The sequence below is a fragment of the Struthio camelus genome, chromosome 1 (assembly GCF_040807025.1).
Source record: "Struthio camelus isolate bStrCam1 chromosome 1, bStrCam1.hap1, whole genome shotgun sequence".
In the NCBI taxonomy this organism is placed as follows: Eukaryota; Metazoa; Chordata; class Aves; order Struthioniformes; family Struthionidae; genus Struthio; species Struthio camelus.
Genome location: NC_090942.1, coordinates 220013112 through 220032751, shown reverse-complemented (window position 1 = coordinate 220032751; position 19640 = coordinate 220013112). Strand labels below are relative to the sequence as shown.

At 43.8% G+C, this 19640-nt stretch overlaps 1 protein-coding gene across 2 annotated transcripts in view; it reads right to left on the bottom strand.

The window, feature by feature from the left end:
- Positions 1 to 1243: 1243 nt before the first annotated feature.
- TENM4 (teneurin transmembrane protein 4) overlaps positions 1244 to 19640 on the bottom strand; it is a 394575-nt gene continuing 376178 nt past the window's right edge. The window contains exons 30-33 of one of the 2 annotated variants that reach the window (XM_068930642.1): positions 18004 to 19618; positions 12810 to 12952; positions 2164 to 2918; positions 1244 to 1776 (exon numbers count right to left, since the gene is read on the bottom strand). In XM_068930642.1, the coding sequence (XP_068786743.1) occupies positions 1755 to 1776; positions 2164 to 2918; positions 12810 to 12952; positions 18004 to 19618 (2535 nt within the window). In that variant the 3' untranslated portion in view covers positions 1244 to 1754. Of the gene's footprint in view, positions 1777 to 2069; positions 2919 to 12809; positions 12953 to 18003; positions 19619 to 19640 lie in introns of those variants that run through there. The other variant, XM_068930643.1, reaches the window with a different exon arrangement.

Genomic DNA, 19640 nt, shown 5'->3' with positions numbered 1-19640 from the left:
CAGGACTGTCCCTGTGGGTGAACCCCAACACGGGTCAGTATTGAGGCTCAGGCCTTTTTACGCAAGCCTTTTTACACAAGTTTGGCAATTTGAGGAAGAACAGTCTGTTGAGGGAATTTCCATCCCATCACCTTCCTCCTGGCAACAGCGCAGGAACAGTCAGGCACAGCAGACTGAGTTGGCAGCCTGAGTCTACAGGGAAACCATGATAGCACTGGGACTGCCAACATTTTGCCGCTCCAGGAGCACGTGCCCAACATACTCCCCTGCTTTATCTTGGGGTCTGAAACCTGCAGAGAAATATCAGCCTGTGTTGCAGGATGCCAGAGGTGGCAGAGGGAGACAGGCGGGCTAGTTCTGGGGAGATGGGTGCACCTTGAGGCTCCAAGCAAGGAAACATTCTTGGTATGAAGCTTTGCACCTCTCCACAGTACCGCGACAGAAAAACTGAAGTGGATGAAAAAAAAATAGGACTTTAAAGGGTCTAAGCTGTTCTCAGAGAGACACAGTGAGAGCTTTTAGAGTCAGGATGTGTGCATGCATCAGTGTGATAGAGACGTCTATTCTGGACCAGGGATGGCCATCTCCAGCCAGCGCTCCAGCGAGAGGTGGTGCAACACCTCAGCCTGCAGGAATGGTCCCTATTTCCACAGGCTTGTTTCAGGCAGGGAAGAGGAAGCTAAGCTCATCTCCTTGTTCCCTTGAATTTCAAGGACTCTTGCAAATACCAGAGCACAGAGGTTATGTGAATACAAATTACATTAGCATGCCGAGTAACTTTGTCAGCAGTTTCTTATTAAAGCATTTGGTCCCCTCTGTAGTGGGCATTTCTATTAAAACTCCTTGTTCACTGCTAACAGTCAACTGGGCTATGCAGTTAATTCAAGCTCATGTAAGAAACAGTGCGAGGGTTGATTCCAATATTCCCCTTCTTGTCCCACCATGCACAAGCTGTTGCTACTTATTAAACATTTAAAAATCCCTGCTGCCAAAGTCCCCCAAGAGACATTTATCTGCCATAGTCATAGATGACTTGCCAGCACGCTACTCAAAACTGCGTTTCCCAGCCAATAAATACAAGCTCCAGAATCGGGAAAAGCAGGGTTTGGCTTGCTCTAATTTTCAGTGGTATGTCACTGGGATACTATAACTACTTTTAAATTCAAATCAGCTTCCTAAAAATTAACTGGTTTTATCAGATACAGCACAGTGGACTGTTAAACACGTAGCCTCGTGTACTGAAACACTACACATTTAATGAAGTTATGCCATTAGCAAATGTACAACATGGGTGCATTAAATCCACCTACAGAACAGCTCTATGTATGAGAGAGGGTTTTTTTTTTTTTTTTTTTCACTTTTCTCAATAGAGCAGGAGTCCCTTTCTTGGCTTTTGCTAGGTTTTAACTAAAACCAGGATTTGTGCACACACAAAACCCCCGCCCCCCCAAAATATCTACTCTCATAATTAAAAAAAGACTGTTTTTCTTTCTTTTTTTATTCCAGTTCAGGAAGGAAGAGAATCATCTTGCAAGTTAATATAATCAGCTCCTTTGCCTCTATAAACTACTTCTGCTCAGCAGGAGCCCCCAAAAAACACTTTCTGTCCCAAGTGAAACATGAAAACTACTTGTAAGTTCTCTTTTGAGGCACACGATTCAGACGGTCACTTTTGGAGTTTCGGAATCAGTGACGTCTTCCGTTTCCTTTCTTCCCAAGAAGAGCTCTCTGGGATGCTGTGGGCTCCCTGTTCTTCAGGTGGAAGGCCATCTGTCCCTGTCCCAAATCAGAAAGGGTTAGGATGACACAAGTTAGCACAGACACCCATTTTGCACTTCACACCTAAGGACGTACGTTGACGACTCCCCACTTCAAATTCCTCACAAAGGGAAAAAAAGGACAAGAGACAGTAAATTTCACTGTGATCACACTACGGCAAAATATACCTTCTGCTCATTGCAAAAAACGTGTGAAGGCCAAATTAAAGAAAAAAAAGTATGTTGCATGAGTTACAGTGCAACCGTATTACTCTCTCACTTTCTATTTTCCTCCCCCCACCTTGTTCAGTTTAGAAAAAGGATTGAGTACAACACAGTCAGGTAAGTGGCCACAAAAGAGTAGCTGTCTTTGGCAAGAAGTCACCGTATTGACCCTCTCTGTCACCTTCTGCCCATTTCACTCTGTCTCATAAAATGGATGTTGTTGGCGCTGTCTGAGAGTTCTGGGTACTGCTCCACTGAGATCACAAAATAGCCGTCGTAGCCCTGTACCCGGCCTGTGTTTAGCACTTGCTGCCTCTCCCCTTCTGTCCATGAGCGAATACCCTCCTCCCCATCCCGCAGTCTCTGCTGTTCCCTGGCCCAGGCTTGGGCAACAGCGCGCTGTCGGGCCAGCTCCAGGATGCGGGCCTTCTCCTCGTCCAAGGTGGTCCCATAGCGAGTGTTCAGACATAGCGCACCATACTGGAGCTGGATGTCCGTGTAACGTCTAGTCCTTCCATTTAGCACTGTGTTGATCTGGGACACTGTGACGTTCACGCCGTTCTCCAGGGTTCTCCGCCCGCCGCTGAGGCCTAAGATGGACAGGTCACTTTCCGATGGCCCTTGCTTAATGAAATAGTGCGTGTCCACCCCATCAATGGTGAAGTGCAAGTTCTCCAGGTAATGGGCATTGTTCAGGATGGCTGCAATCCTCCGCCCATCCTCATTGGCCACACTGATAATGTCGGTGGCCACTCGCCCGTCCTTCATGGCGAACTTGACACCTTTGCCAAAGATAGAGCCTCCAGAAGCAAAGTTCTTGTTCTTCTTGATTTGCCGGCACCCAGCAATGCTGGAGCTGTAGATCCGTTCAAAGCGCTCGAGAGTGACAAAGGCCTTCAGCTGCTTCTGCACTTCACACTGAACGCCCAAAATTGACTGAAGAGGGAGAGAAAGAAGAGAAAGACATGTCAGAAAGAGAAACCTGATAACTGGAAGGTATTATTAGCATCCTGCAGACCAGCAGAACAGCCTAGAAACACCGAATGAGGAGCTCCATGTTTACTTTCCCCCATCATCTTTTTAGATTTTTTAATTCTTCTTAATGGAAGGGTCATATGTTGACAGGTTATTCTCCCTTATATTAATTGTTTCAATAAACTGAACTGATTTTACTCTTAAACACTGAGGCAAGTGGAGACAAAATGGATTTTATGCCTTAGTGGTCTGAGAATCTAGTCTGGACTCTACCGGCTGGTTGCGTGGATGTAACTGGTTCACGCCTCAGTGTTTCTCATTTGCAAACAAGATACCATTCACAGAAAATCCGGTGGCTATATGCTTTATAAAATGCTCCGATATCCTCTGTGAAAATGTGTGGAGGTATCTACAAAATTTCCCTCCATTGTAATTTCACTTTGTAGCACCTCGTGCCATCCTCAACAAGCCTGCATCAGTGTATGATGCTCAAAGTGGTCATAACCCATACATATCCCAATTCAGCCTGGCCAAAGCAGGTTGTTTAAGACTCAAGGAAGGTCTTAATGCAACTCGCGTTTCCTGCAAGCCCACTACAACGTCTAGGTTCCCTAAGCTAAAGCCAGCCACACCTGATGTTGAAAGCTGTGGCTTACACTGAAGCAAAACTGCAGAGACACACAGCCTGGATCATTTATGGTCAGGTACAATACAAAGTCACTTTTGCTGTGTGTTAGTGTATAATGGAGCAAGCACGTAGCGAGTCAGCAGCTCATCATTACTGCAAAATGTCTTTGGAAATGCTCTCATCAATTCATGGCAGCACAGTCCTCTTACAGACCCCTGTTCAGGAACAATTATTTGCTCAAATTTCACAAAAGCAAGAAGATGCTACAACAAAATTCTCCCGGCATTGCCAAGGGCTCAGTTCAATACTGTAATGACATCCAGGATTAAAAATAGGCTACAAAGAAAAGTTTGCTGCACTCCAATTATTTAGAGGAAATTTAACATCCATGAAGGATATTGCCTTGAACAGTCCAGAAGCTAAAGGCTCTTATCCTTCCAAGGATGTGAGAGGACGATTCAGACAATGCAGACGTTTCAGCCTGGACCTCTCAACTAAGACTTGTAACCGGATTGGGGGAGGAAATAACAGCTTATTTCTGTGGTGGCTGTTTCCAGGGAAAGGTCTCAAAGCGTAACAGGAATAAAATAAAAGATTTAGCATTGTAACATGCTCAGTGGTTATGAGCAATTTTGCCCTGTAAAGGAGAAAACTATGAGGGAACAGATGTACGTAAGTTCAAGGGTAAACTTTGGGATGCCAATTTCGGAGTGCCTAAGCACTGATTCAAAGATGTATTAAAGAGTTGCCTAATTTTTATGAAAACCCAGACATATCCAAGTGCTTCTGACACAGGCTGGAGCATTTCTATCACAGGTTGCAAATATTACTTTCAGTACAAAAGACATCAGGCACTCACTGCCATTTAAAGTGCCAAGAAGGTGGGAATAACCCCCGCCCTCTCCCCCTTCCCTTTCGATTAATGGCACAGTGGTTAGAGCACTAACCAGTCAGCTAAGAAATAGGAGCTCTTTCTGATTCTCCCTATACTGCTGGTGGAGGATCTCACACGCAGCCAGACAGCGATTTAATCAACAGACTGAGAGGGAACGGAGCCCTGCTCCCCCACTGACTGAAGAAGTGCTCTAATTATGCAGAAGATGGACATAATTAATGTAGATGTCACCAATGATGGACACTGAGCAATTAGGTTTCTAGGCTCCCAGAAACACTTACTGTTCTAAATACTGCACAGCCCTGGTTGGGTATTTAATCTTCAGAGAGGTTTAAATGGGAATGTATTCTTCTCAGGTGCATCTCATACTGATTGACTCTAAGTGGCCCTTCCTCAGTACCCAAGCCTGCCAAGCTGCTCTTCAGAATTGCCTCAGTAACTTTTGCAAGTAGTGGGAAAAGGCCTTTCTCATTGCTCACTCTGAATCACCATTTGGTGATAACTCCTTCACTCAGGAATGCAAATCAGGTCTTCCAAGCTACACTGCCGTATATTGTGGCCATTTATATCTCACCACGTTCACCAGCAGTTGACTGATAAGTTCCCCCTGGAATTAATCGCACCATCTATTCAATATCACCTTGGGAAAGGGAGCTCTGGGAGTTTAGGCAGCACAGGGAATGGGAGAAATACTCCTGTCAGGAATCTCCCCTCTTTGCCGTCTATTTTGTCTTCACCACCAATCCTTATTCTCGATGAGCTGCAGTAATCCTATCGCCTTTTCACCTCTGGGCAAACTACTGCGGATTAGGTATTAATCCCCCATGAGGGCTTCCAAATTAGGTTGTCCTAACAGACTGGTGGGTTTGGCCACTGCCTTGTCTTTTCTTCTGATCCCAAATGAAAAGTCAGTTTGCAATCGGCTCTAAGAACCTGCTGATGCTGCCAGATAGGCACTATGGCATGACATAGTCTCCTGTGCTTCAGACAAGCAGCGTAGATGGTCCGTAAGGATGTGTTTATACTTCTAAATGAAAGAAGGCTGGGAAGTGAAGTCCTACTCTGGCTTTCTTATCATCCATAATGGTTAATTTTTATTTAAGCTCCTGGTTTGGTTTTGGACCCCTCCAATTGCTTTCTCCAAGATGTCTGCTAACTCTCTAGGACACTGCTACCTAGATTCAAGGGCCAGGGAGGGATTGGTCCTAGATTTCTCTTATTTAGCAGTAGAGTCACCCTCTAAAATGGTGTGAGGGAGTCTTGTGAGGACAACAGTTGTACAACAAAGTTTAATTAAAGCCAGACAGAGTTCTTGGTTTTGCCATTAATTCAGGAAGGATTGTAGTCTGGTTGGCACAGGCTATGATATCACAGATATAACAGGGCCTTACCCTGTCCAGCCAACAGCTGTGACATGATGTACCATCCTCAACCTATTTAGCCTAGTGCCTGGGACCTTAAGGCCTGGGAGACGTTTATGGTCAAATTCTCAACAGCAGTGAATTCAGATCAGTAATTGTCCATTATAAAAAGAAAATCTGATTTTTAACTTTTTTTTCCAATTTATGATCCAATAATAGAATACAGACCCTTTCCTCGACTTACTAACATACCACCTTCATGGTATTATGTGAGATTATACAATTTCCACAGCCCCACTGTTCATCTGGACATCATTTAGGAAGAAAACAAGCATCACCCACCCCTCTACTGGCAGGACATGGAGGTCAGGGTTCATTTGGATTACACGTGATCCAACAGCAATGGCATTGTCTCTTTCTGTCCAAGGACGCCCACATATGACATCCGTCCAACTGCCTTGTTTGTCCTCTCTGCTTCCATCCAGGACATCTCCTCTTCTATATTAGGAAAGTGTTTTTCATAGGACTCTAACTGTAGGACTATTACTAGCGCTGCTACCAGTGGCTAAAACAGAGATGAAATGACTGACTAAGCCACCAGGCCAGGACTTCAACCAGGTCTCTTGATTTCCAGTCCTGTTCCTGCATTGAGGCACTTCAGGTGGGAGGTTTGTGGGGATGGGGATTCAAACTGCCTTCTTGGGCAAAGAAACTGAGCAGCTACCTGTTGACCTGTGGCAGTTCCAGACTCTTATGCATCCGCTTGTCATGAACTTTGTAGTCAGTGGAGACTTCAGGACTGATTCAGTTACCCATATGTAGATGTCTAATGTGATCTGAGATACTCTAGGGTGTTTGCAACATCTGCACAGGGCTGTGAGAAACAGAAGCGGCACTGGGAGACCTGTGCCCTTCTGGCACAGCACCTAGCAACCACTTTGCTTTTCTGGTCCATTTATGGGCAAACGAATCAAGCCCCTACTTGGCACAGTCAATGAAGCCTAGAGTGTGATTCAGCTCAATATAAAATTGATGCCTCCCGGAGAGCCAGCTGTCAAAGTGAGCTCCTCTGTCTGTATGGACCAGATGTCGACAGACTGCAGAGGGAGTACAGATACCTAGCCCATGTGGAGACGCCCACACTTAGGTGTCTTCATCTTGAGTTCAAACCTAACCCTAGCAGCAGGTCACTTGAATTCTCCTTTGGGCTCCACTGACAGATGGTGGTGTCTACTGTTATTTTAGACGCTACTGGAGACCTGTTGGGCCACCAGTTCTTGCTCTGGACAGGTGCAGGTCACCCATGCTGTAGAGGAAGTCTAGGAAACCCTAGACTATCCCAAACTCAGACTACCTCTGAGTTCATTGTGAATCTCTACTGACTATAATGGAAGCTTGGATATCAAGTTCACAGGCAAAGACCTAAATTTAGATGTCTTAATCTAGAACAAAATCACATCCGCAGGGTTTTCCACAAAGGACAGGTTACAGGCATTTTAAGCTCTACCTATCTCTTGCCACACAGGACAGTAGGAGCACAGATATGTGGCATGCTGTAATGCAGAACAGCATCACTTAACCATCACAAAAATTAAATACATCTCTCTTATCTTGAAAATGAGTCCTACAATGCAGGATGACTTTGAAATGACCTTATTTCTTTGAGTATATCTGGGAACAGCACTTTTTAGAAAGAAAAGTAAACCCATCTAACAGAAAGAAAAAAAAAAAAGTTGAGGCAAATCAGAGTACAGCCAGCTTACATGCTCTGCTGTGAATCTAAAGGGCGTGGAGGCAAACAGACTATATGTAGTTCAAAGAGACAGAGTATCCCTGACTTTGAAATTATCATTTCTGTTTCATCTTAGAAATCATTTTAATGAGCTGGTAAGGAAGGGAAACAGAAAATTACCATCCAAGACTGCAGTGGCATGTACTACTCTCTAAAAGTGCTCCTGCTTTTAGCAACTGTAAACCAAGGTACATATGAAACCACTACAGCTAAGAAAGATGGGACTTCACAGTTATTTTATTTCAATACTTGTCATTAGATGTGAGTGACATATATGCCGGGTTTGTTTTTCCTCACAGTCCTTTTTAATCAGATGTCCTTAGGTGACATTTCACTTTATCTAGTAACAACCCATTGGAGAGAAGAGAACGACCTTCATCATTTGTTCGCTGCTGCACAGAGCTCGAGAGAAGGGCACATTACAAGAGATCTCTGAATAGCCTCTTGCATTTTGCCTGCACCTCTTGAAGATTCAAAATACCATAGCCAGATACTATCATCTGCTGTTTTTAAATATTGCCTTCCACTGTGAGATTGAAAGCTTTCATTTCTCATCAAGGATCCAAGACGTGAAATACGTGAATATGTATCGAAGTTTCTCTATGTCCTCACAGACAGGTGTTTCTCTTACTACCACACGGATTGCAAAGCAGAAAGCCAGTTCTTCCAAACAGACTGGCTTCTCGGCACGACATATTCTTCTTCTCTAGCTCTTTCCTACTTACCCCCTAGCTTTCTTATGATGAAACCACTCTCCTGCAACCAGCCTCTTCCCCCTACTCCACCCTTCCATTCTCAGGCCCTTACTTCCCAAGGTCTGCCCTACGCCCAGGCCATCCCCTGAAGGTGAATCCCCCGTTGCCTTGTCTCTCTACCACCCACCCGGCCGGCAGAGGTGCAGGAGGAGCATCCGTAAACCACAACAGCCTACCAGCCACCTACCACTCAGCATGGCTGCACTGCACATTGGTTGGCTGAGAGGTAATCTGCCTGCTTAGCAACCTGCCAATCAGCAACCCAAGCGAGACAATCGAGATGAGGGATTGTCCAGCAAGGGCACTGCTGACTGGCTAATCAGCCAGCATGTAGGCGCCCACTGGTTAGAACTGAGCCAAACAGAAGCACTAACTCTTGGGCTCACAGGACAGGTAACTTGCCTCCACCCAGCTTGTGTGTGCAAGCGCTGGGGTATAATGAGGTCGAGCTCATCAAGCAGATGTTCATCTCTGGTGGAAATTAGAGGATTTGCCTCCTTCTCCTGCTCTTCTATTTTCAGAAAGCTTCAAGAGCTTAATGTCTTTGAGACTTCAACTCCTTCCCCACATCGGATCCCATTAAAACTGGCCAATATGTTTGCAAAACATTACTAGACAGCGTGATGACCAAAGCCCAGGCCAAAGCCCCCGAGATGTGAAGATGCTCTTCCCGAATGATGAACACTGGCAGAGTCAGTCCCTGAAATGGGGAGGACTGTCCTTGGGAGAGGCTTTGTCAGAAGCACAGCCCTACAGCTTACTCGCTGGCTGAGCATCCCAGAGCAGCCCCTGCCTCCAGAACGCTGCTCAAATAAGAGGCCCTGAAAGCTCTTCCTGGGCGCTCAGTGCTCGTGAGATGAGGGGAATGCAGGTAATGACATGATGTAGTTAATCATATGAGGGCTGATTCCAAAACACCCCTCCCTGCAAATAGAGTTGTACTAGCTCCAGCAATTACTTGACAGTTCCACAAGAGGAAACGGGGAGGGGGGAAACAAAGAAGAGAAATTGGATTCAGGTGCAGCAGCTCCATAATATGCCAGAGGTCACCCAGAGTCCCCTGACGGCCAATAACACTGAACTTGTTCAACAAACAATTTAGTGACAGCCTCATGGTCACAGGGAGAGGGGGGGAAAAAAAGTGCTGCACAACAGAGTATTGGATTTTAAATGTCACTCCAGAGCTGCAGGGGATAGTGCAAGGTTTATGACACGTTGGCTATTTCTGAGCTGGTGGATGCTCCAAGTCAGAATGCTCTCTCCCATCTTACATCCCTGCAAGGCAAGTACCAAAAGTGTTTCGGAAGGAGATGCTAGGCCCCTCTGGCTACGTACTCTACAGAGATAGGATGCAGCCATTTATGAGGAATTACTTGCTTTGCTGTTGCACTCATATTATTAACTATTCTCAGATAAAAGAATTGATTCAATCTGCCGGGCCACGGCTTTGAACAGTGAAGTCAGTGGAGTAACTCAAATTTACTTTGGTCTACCACAAGGAAGCACCCGGCCCAGTGAAATCAGGGATCAAAAGAGGCAGAGATGAGAAAGCTGTGGTACATCATTCAGTGAATATCCCTGCATCTCAAGCAGAACTGTGCATTTTCCAGTGCCTTGCCCAGAGTACTTTTAAACAGTACAAGATCCGGAACTTCCTTCGTATACTTTGGAAGGCCATTCTAAAGCTTGTTCAGTCTTATTAAATGAAAATATTTCCTGAGTTTCCGCTTAATTTTAATTTTGTCATTTGCCATTTTGTCATTTGTCATGTGGGACTTTCAGATGTTTGTATTTTCTTCCATATACTTCATCAAGGGAGTAAGTTTCAGTTTTACCTTTCCCTCATACAACTATCCCTTCAGGCCACCTGATTGCACAGGGCTGTGTTGAAACCACCAGAGTACGGATATCCAGCTTAGGCATAGTGGCCACTAAATTGTGGTGTCTAAATTAAACAGAACGGTGACTGATTCAGATAGTAAATCGGAGGCTGCTGCACTCCAGCTCATCTTCCACAACTGCAGCTCCAAAATTGGGCATCTACATAATGTCTCTAGTTATCCTACTTATCCTAGTTATCTTCTTCTCTCCCTCACTACATCCACCCACACCCCATTACCAGATTCCCAACTCTGCTTCATCTTCTATTTGAGCCCACTTTAACAAATACCAGCACCTCCATCTTGTACGTTAAGGGCAGAGGGGTTTGTATGGATAGGTTTAGGGGAAAACAGATCATGTGTTCAGGTACTGCATGTAAATCAATTTATTTTATGTAAGCATATGCCTATAATATGCTAGTCGGACCCAGATTATAAGAGGAAAGAAAGGAATCCCACTCTACAGCATATGAGAGCCACTGCACTATCAGAACATGACCCTGCAACTGTAGATTAAAATAAAAAAAACACTCATGTTTTGTTTTTGTCATAATGCAGGGGAAGAATATGAAACAACCAATAATGGTTAAATTTCACTTTCAGCACTATGTAAAGTGACTCATCTGGAAGCAGGAGACTGCAGAAATCCCTCATCTTACCAAGCAGGTCAGTGCAGCTTCTTAGTTTATAAAACCTGAAGGGGACATGGAGACTTTTTTCTCTTCGTATTGCTTATTCAGGCATATCCATCTAAAATGGGTGGCTGGAAGGGAGGGCTCCTTAGGTTTATTTTGAGCTCAGCTGCCTGTACGAGCAAGTGTCAGACTTCATCACAAGTTGTCACTCAACTTACTTGCCTATTCCAAAGGCTTAATAATAATAATGAAATGAAGATAAAATAATAATAATAACAATAAGAACCTCTGTTGCAGTTCTGTGAGAATTATTATCTGCTCTACGTAACAATAATTTAGAGGTAACCTCTTGTGCTGACTCTGTATGAGCCTTCCCTGTTTGCCTTCTCCGGTAGAGCTTTGCCTGGGCAGACTGTGTCACACCAAAGACGAGGAAAAATCCTGAGGCTATTTCTCATTACAAAAATTATCTCTAGCATTTCATTGTTTTATCCAAGGCAGAGAAAAATCAAAAAGGATTTTCTGAGCCCTGGAACGTAAGTGAATTACTAAGGCATAATGATTTTCAAGCATCAGCTGAGCCATAGTAGCAAAAGGGAAGGTTCTTTTTGGTCTTCCTCCACTATAAAGTGATATGCCTTAATTAAATTTCTCTTGTTGAAGCTGAAGTTAGTACATTTTACTTTGTCTCTGCTGCAGCTATGAGGCTCTGTTACCAAGGCCGGTATTTTATTAATCCTTAGTGTCTTGTTCATAGGTCTGGATGATACCTTTTGTGACTGGGGAAATATGACACCGTATTTTACCTCCTGGTCTAATATGGGTACTGAACCTCAAGAGTCTGCTGTAGGACTGTGAGGTTTCAGTGAACTCTTAGATAAAGAGACTAAGAAGGCAGCTGGGATTGATTGCACTTGCTACTGCAATCATTTTATTAATAGAAATAGGAAGAGGTATCCTGATCTCCCCAAGCAAATCGGTGCGCCTCTCTACTCTTTTGATGTTCAAATACAAAGCAATAGCAAACAAGAATCTACCTCCTAAGGAGGCTTCAAACTAAACAGATAAAACAACTCCAGAACAAAATCAGGCTAAGAGTGGAAACAGTATCCTGAAACGTAAATGACTTTTTCAAGGTCATACAACTGATAAGCTGGGAGTAGCCCAGGGCTCTCAAACCTGATCCAGCATGCTAACCTTTAACAGTGCTGTCTCCATCTTTCAGCACAACAATTCCCAACAGGAAAAGAAGGGGAAATGATTGGGCTGTAAAAGTTTTTCTTGCCAACTTTATCACTGAATTTTGTGCTGGCGTGTTTGTCTGTCAAAGTGCCTTGTGAAGCAGGCACATTTTTAAAAGCAGGACATGGTGATTTGGGATTAGACTCAGTCAGGTGAAATTTAAGTTAGCCATTAGTTAAAACCTATTTCTGGTGAGACTCACTGTAATGCAGAACAATTTCCTAGGGAAGTGCTGGGACTTACTGTTTATGACATTTTAAACCAGATTGCACAAATTCTTAAAAATATTCTTTAGAAAAGGTTTATCTATCAAGAATTATGCTTTTTTGGCATCCAAGAATGCTTGACTCAAAGGCCTTGAACCTAGCCTGAATTATGTTGTAACAAGGCCTCTTGCAGGAGAGAAAAACAGTAACAAACCATTTCATTGAGCAATTACCAGAATGTAGCACAGGAAAAACCACAGTGGCAATAAAGAACTTCAGATGTGGTTATTTAGTCTGATTTCATTACTGTAATGGGGAGAGAGAAACTGCCTTAAGTTGACTTGCTCTTAAACTCCTAGTGTTTCTGGGAGAACAGACTGAGGCTTTTTACAAGAAGATTTCAACCGGATACTTCGCTGATAAGGGTGTGAAATACAGTATGTAGTTGCATGGATCACCTTGCTATTGTCCCATTCTTGGGTTTTCATCTGTGTGTGGATAAGCTCATATGATGGCTCCATTGCATCCATATCTGGCTTGGGGTATCCGGGGATGACGTTGTGTAGCTGGAACCCAAAGGTGAGCAGCCAACTGTTGACATCTGGAAGGTAAGAGAAGCATAAATCAGATTATCTGATCACTCAGACAGGATTGCCAGTCTGGTCAAAGTGAAGAATGTCTACTTTGTATGAATAGCATCATTAATTGTCCTCGAAAAAACTGTGTGCCAAAGCTGTGGAAGTCAATGGCTTTCTACCTGCCAGCCACAGTCTGGTTCTGCACTTTCGCAGCTCTGAAACAGAAGCTCTGCTTAAAACACTGACTAAATGGCCCAGATCAAGCCAGCTCTCTGACTCCACGGCTGCCCACACCAGCAGTCACCAGGCACAGCTCTAAGGTGATGGAGGAGAAGCACAGCAGCAGCAATACACCATCAGAGGCTGAGCTGTTCCAGGTGAACAGGAAGTGCCATCCAGTCCTAGAGTCACCTTTGAACATCCCAGCCACAGCACTTCTCTTCCTGAGGCCTCTCAAAAGGCCTGCAAGCTAAAGAGCTAATTTAGAGTCAGAACACCTGGACATCCAGGGCGAACAGCACAGTCCTGGAGAGGGTGTTCATAGAAGAAGCTCTGGACACATACACTGCTTTTTTCCAAGGCATTTTCATTCTAACCCTGAACTTCTCAACATTTTAAATAAGAAGCTGTCATCTGAGTATTACACCAGTGTCCTAAAGTCACACGTCATCTTTATGGTTAAAATCAGCCTCCATACTATCTCACAAGGTTCTTCAAAAGAGCTATGGCCACACTAATAAATAAAATAGGACAGAGACCATTCCCTGATCCTGAGGCCAACCAGCATGGCGCAGCTCATGCCTGCACTGCTGAATTCTTTCCCATGCCATAACATGGAGGACTCATCCATGCTGATTACAGGGAGTTAGAGCTATTCTTACCCGTGCCTGGGGTTTCTCTGGGATGGTGCTAGTTGGCATTGGCCAAAACCACGCCAGGAGCGTACTAACATTTACACAGGGTAGATGTCACAGTTCCAGTGCTTCAGCCTCTGCCTTGGCCTTGCTTAGTATATTACTACAGGTATTAGCTAAGGGGCCATGCCGGTCTGTGCCATTTCACTATGAATTACTCCACTTATATCACAAGGATTGCTTGATAGTAAGCTCTTAGGTGCATTAAAACTGCTTTTAAGGCGATCCACCTAAGCAATTTCCAGTAGCAGTGAAGACCTCTGGAGAGTGAACATAAGTCTACAGTTAAGGGACTACTTTGCTTGGATTCCTTTCACAAGCCCCTTAGAAGAAGTCCATGCATGGTGAGAAAACTGATGGCTCTGGGCCATAAACTATTCTCCTGTGCAAAAGGAGGAACACTGGCGCTAGAGGGGACATGATGGAAACCCCAGCTATTTGGGACACTGAAGATTAGACACAGGGAACATTCCCACATTCCCGCTACAGGACTACAAAGTTTTCCCTGTTTTTTGATTGCACGGCTACGAGGAATAGCAGCTGAATGTTATCCAGCCGGAGAAAATCATGACTAGGCTGGCTAACTCCTGGATCTGCTTGGGATCTGCATCGCTTCCCCCCCTTAATTCCAGAGCATTTGGTGATCCAACCTCGTGTACCTCCGCTGAACTCTAGACAGGGACACAAGTGCTACAGTTTCCAACCCAATAGTGTGTGTATTGGCCACACAAGTAACAATTGCAAGAAAAAGAAGAAAGGTGAAGGTAAAGTTTAATTAATATCAGCTCCCAGGTGTCTTAGGCATTTTGTATGTAACTGGGATTGTGTTAGTGATTCCTCTGTTTCAAGCTGGATGTACAAGGCGTTTGTTTTTCATTCTGCTAAACCGGATTAACGCTGCTGAAGTAGTCTGAAAAGCGGATCAATTTAAAGAATCAAACATGCATCTTTCTTTGACTATTTTTTTCTCCATCCCCCATGAGCTTAAACGAATGTTTTGAAGAGCTGGTTGGAAAAGAAATTACGGATGCAAATGGCAAACAAGGCATTTCCAGATGACTGGAGAACCAGGAGCCAAACAAACGCACTATCTGTCGCTTGTTTTCTTACAGGCCAAAATGTTGAGATTGGGCAGAGGTCCAAAAAGCCCTTGCAACAATCCATGTGGAAGGAGGAGGATTTCTGCAATAAAAACACTTCTGCTCCCTCAATGTACAGATTGTTTTTGGAGCGTCTTTGAGACAGAGAGGTTGCGGGGAGGGAAAGAAATTAAAAGCTTATTTGATTATTTTTTCGCTTAGCGCTAAGCCAGCCTGCTTCCATACCCTTTTCACGTGAAATTAAGACCTTTGATGTACATAGTGTGGACCAGGTGGTCAGGGGAACAAAGTAAAACAGTGAAAGTCGGCACTGGTACAGGCAGCATTCGCTGAGTACTTTACAAATATTAAAAAGGGTACAGAGCAGGGATGCTCAGCAGCAGAAAAATAGGGAACGTCTGGAAAGAATCAGTACCAACTTTTTTTGATACTTCTCAGCAAGCTGACTTGCAAAACATTCGCACACAGGAGTTCTTCCTTTTTGGGAAGAGGTGTTGGAATATCCCGAATAAAAAGAAAAAAAAATGGGAAGGAAGGTACGGAGTTAAGAGAACAGAGGGAAAAATATTAATTTGCCAAGAGGCAGTGACAACTTTTTTGACAGAAAAGTACATTTCACATCACAAAACTTTTTTCAGCTGCAGTAACCCTGCCAACACATTTCACAGTAAATTCATTTGAGGGCAAAGAGAAAGAGTGCTTAATGCAGACACATGTAATGGAAATGTCAGTTCAATCCATCAGGATTGCTGAAGCTGGCAGCAAAGCTCTGCGCCACAAAGTGTACAATTGCTAAAATATTCATGTTAACAATGGGCCTCTCAAAATGTGAATACCTGCTTCTCCTGCTCTCCCCTCTCCGTGCTTCCAATTTGTACACACGTGCTCCGAAATCTCTTACTTGGAGATTGGTGTGTGCCATTTGTCTGTGTCCTAGGAGCTGGGATCCAGGAAGGACAGCAGGTCCCGGGGTGGGGAGAGAGGACAGCAAGTGGGGATGTGCGAATACAAGATTTTAGGCTGCAACAGCTTTCCCCCCTTCAGAATAAGACATTTCCCCATTGCTATAGCTGCGCCCACGATTAATGGACAGGACTCTTGGCAAAGCCCGTCTCCCCCATGCCTCATGCTGTGCCTTGGCTCTCTCTGCCCACCGACCGGCTGTCCCGCTGGGTCGAACACATCCCAGCATAGGCCGGCACAGACGGGACTCTGCAGCTGTGGATAGGTTACACAGCCGGCACTTGAAAGCTTTGGTAAAAAAAAAAAAAAAAAAAAAAAAAAAAGCCAGAGCAGCAGCCTGGTATCATAACCCTTCTCTGGAAACGTGACCTGTCTCTTCCATGTATAGGGTCTCATGCGCTGGGAGAGGAGAAACTTTGAAAGCGTATTTAGGGTCCGTATTCTGCAATGATCGAAAATAGAATCTTTAAGACTGTGGAAAAAGCTGTTCAGTGCATATAAAATATGAAAATATCAGATTTGGACATCTTGATGTTATCACCAGAGCTAAGTGGGAAACGGTTTGCCTGTTCCAAGACAGCTTTTGAAATTTTATCCTGTATTAATTTGGGCAGGGGAAAAAAAAAAAAATCTGTTAATATAACATGAAACAACTATTTAGAAACCAGTTCCGGTCAAGCTAATAATTTCAAATTAAGATATTTCATTTTGATTTTGACCTCTTAATTTTCCTTTTCCTCTTTTCTACAATTTCTTTCCATTAGAGTTGAAAAGTCTGAAAACTGAAAAAGATTTTTTTTTTCAGGATATTTTGGAATTGGTCATTTGGACACTTTCAAGAGCTGTTTACAACCTTCCTACTGTGAAATTTCTCAAGCTCATTCCTCTCCCACAAAGAAATTCAGCTTTGACAAATGAGTATTTACAAAAGAATTCCCTGCCAGCCTTAGTTATCAGAGTGAGGCCAACACACAAGATCTTAGTCTGCATCTTTTGGCTTATTTTACTTTCTTCCTGGCTTCACGTCCTAAGCCCTGGAGAACAACAGCTTTTCATTAAAAGTACAATCTAATCCTGATGATTATTGCAGAAGAACTTGAGAGCATAAATCCTAAAGGCTATAAAATCTAGCTGAATAAAATAACCCAGGATTTTTATTTTGTAAAATTTCTTGCTATTAGGCCAATCTCATAACTCAAGGGAATGCAAATATTGCTGTTGAACATGGGAAAGTTGTGACAGATGCCATGAGATCACTTAAAAATTAATTATATGATTATCTCCTTAAGAAGAATGTACGTTTGATTTGTGATTATGTCACCTGTTTCTCCAATGGGAAGTATATGGAGAAGAGTCCCACCAAAACAGTCCTCTAAAACATTACTACCATTGTGGTGCAAAATAGGAATATAGGAGGGGTAGGCGGCCTACAAAGTGATTTTTCTGTACACAGAACATACAGAGACGTTATGTTAATACCGTGAAATGAAGTCCCAGGGGAAGTAGTCAAGCTCTGGGCTAGATATGCCCTAAAACCTGGCTTTTACGTCAAAAGCGCCTGTTCCTACTGACTTTAATAGAAACTATTAATTCTGCAGAGCAGATTAACTTTGAAATGCATTGTTACTGTAGTGTGCTCTTATATGGCTGACTGTAATGAAAGGTTTATGTTGCTACTGCCATTCTGCTAAAGCAAACCTGCATGTCATTTATTCAGTTGCAAAGAAATCTCTAGTCAAAACCGTGTAGGCAGAGCTACCCCTCTATAAAAGAGAAAGGTTATGAGGACATTAATTGGCAGCTAAACTTAAGATATCAGAGGAAAAGAGAAACTGGAAGCAGAATAAAGAGAATAAGCACCAAGAAAGAGAAAAGGAAACAGGTGTGGGGATTGTAGTCTCCGTCTATGCTAAGGAATTAAACATGCCCTGTACCATTCTCTGACATTGAGGTCAACTGGCAAGGAAAGCTTGTGTCCATTATACTAAACACTGGAAAATCTCACAGCGACACGGATACTGAGAGAGAGAAACCGGTTCACTGACGGTGGGCTAGAAACCATCCTGAGAATTTTTAAATTAATTTTAAATTTCTTACCTGTCATGTAACATTTGATGTCCTGAGAGTTGCTAATAGGATTGTTGTTTTTGAACATATATAAGTTGAAAGGCATTATGTTATTGCTACTCAGATGCTTCCACATATCATGGTCCGGACTTGTCCATCGACCTGCTAGCACATCATAGTCTCTCCGTCCCATGTGGATAAGCTTCGTGAGAGGGTCATATAGTCCTCCATGGTAGCCAATGATGATCTGGAAGTTGGGATTGGTGTCCATATAGATCTCTCCATATGCTGTGTACAGTATCTGCTTAATCATTAAGCCAGTCCCGCTGAAGACAGCCAAAGGGGTTCCAATGTTATCACAGGCTATGTAGAATTCATCTCCGCTGCTGAGCTCCATTGCAAAGAGGTGGCCTTGGAGATCATAGTAGAGGGAGGTGATCTCAGAGCTTGAATGGTTGTATAAATGGGTGACCTTGGTCGGGTTGCTCAGGTCCGCGTAAAAGAACTGTAAGTGATGGCCATGGCTGGTTTTGCTAGAGACTCGTCTTCCTAGGCCATCGTAGCGATATTTCACACTCCACCCACTAGCTTTGTTGTAAGCTTTGATGAGCAGGCCAGCTGAACTGTACTCAAAAATATCATTGCCTCTTTGCTTTAGGAAGCCATCTTCATCCATTTTGTACTGCACATCCCCCAGTCTTGTAATCCTGTCCCTGAGGTCATACCTGAGTGGTGTAAGGCGGGCACTGTTCCCTGGACTCAACAAATGGAGGTTTCCGTTCAGGTCATAGCTATAACGCCAGAGTGGCTTGTCATTGATAGACACTGTCTGCAACTGGCCATCAGCATCATACTCGTACGAGTACCTAGTTGTGTTTGCATAAGGACCAACCTTCAACTCTTTCTTAACAACTCTCCCCATATTGTCATACTGCACAGTCATCCAGTACATGAGTGACCGGAATATCTCATACTGAACCTCCTTCATCCTGCCATAGGCATCAAAATGTTTAGTGTGTGTCATGACAGCAGTGGTAATAATCTGGTTGATATCATAGTAAATGACCCCAAATTTACCAAATTGCTCAGTTTTGCCTGACACATCGTCATACCTGTAGAGGTCAATGGGTAAAGGTGTCTCGTTGATCACTGCTTGCATACTGGTCACCCGAAAGCTGTTATCATAATTATAGTCAAAGCGTGCATTCACCATGCCTTCCTCAGTGAAGCGGAAAATCTGTCGATCAATGAGGGGTCCTATCTGCCTGTATCTGATTGTACACGTGAATCCTTCGTTCTGCAAGTTTATTGTCTTTAGCATGCCAGCGGTTTCGTCATAGGTGAAACTGATCTTTGTGGTATCGTAGAGCATCTCAGCTAACTTGGACAACTTTCCATATTTGTAGATGACACGTCTCCCTGTCCCCAAGTACAAAGTGTGGAGGAGCTGCTCATCCTCTGTGAAGTCCTGAATTACTGAGGCGTTGCCTTCTGGGGGCCTGTAGATGTTCCTGTAGTAACCAATGGAACGAATGGTTTCTAAAGTCTGCCGGGCAACGTTGGGCATGGTCACCGATGACAAACGGTCGTTCTTATCAAACTCAAAGATGTACTGTCTCTGGCTGTGAAGGAGCAGCACCATGGACTGTAGAGGAGGGAGAAAAAAA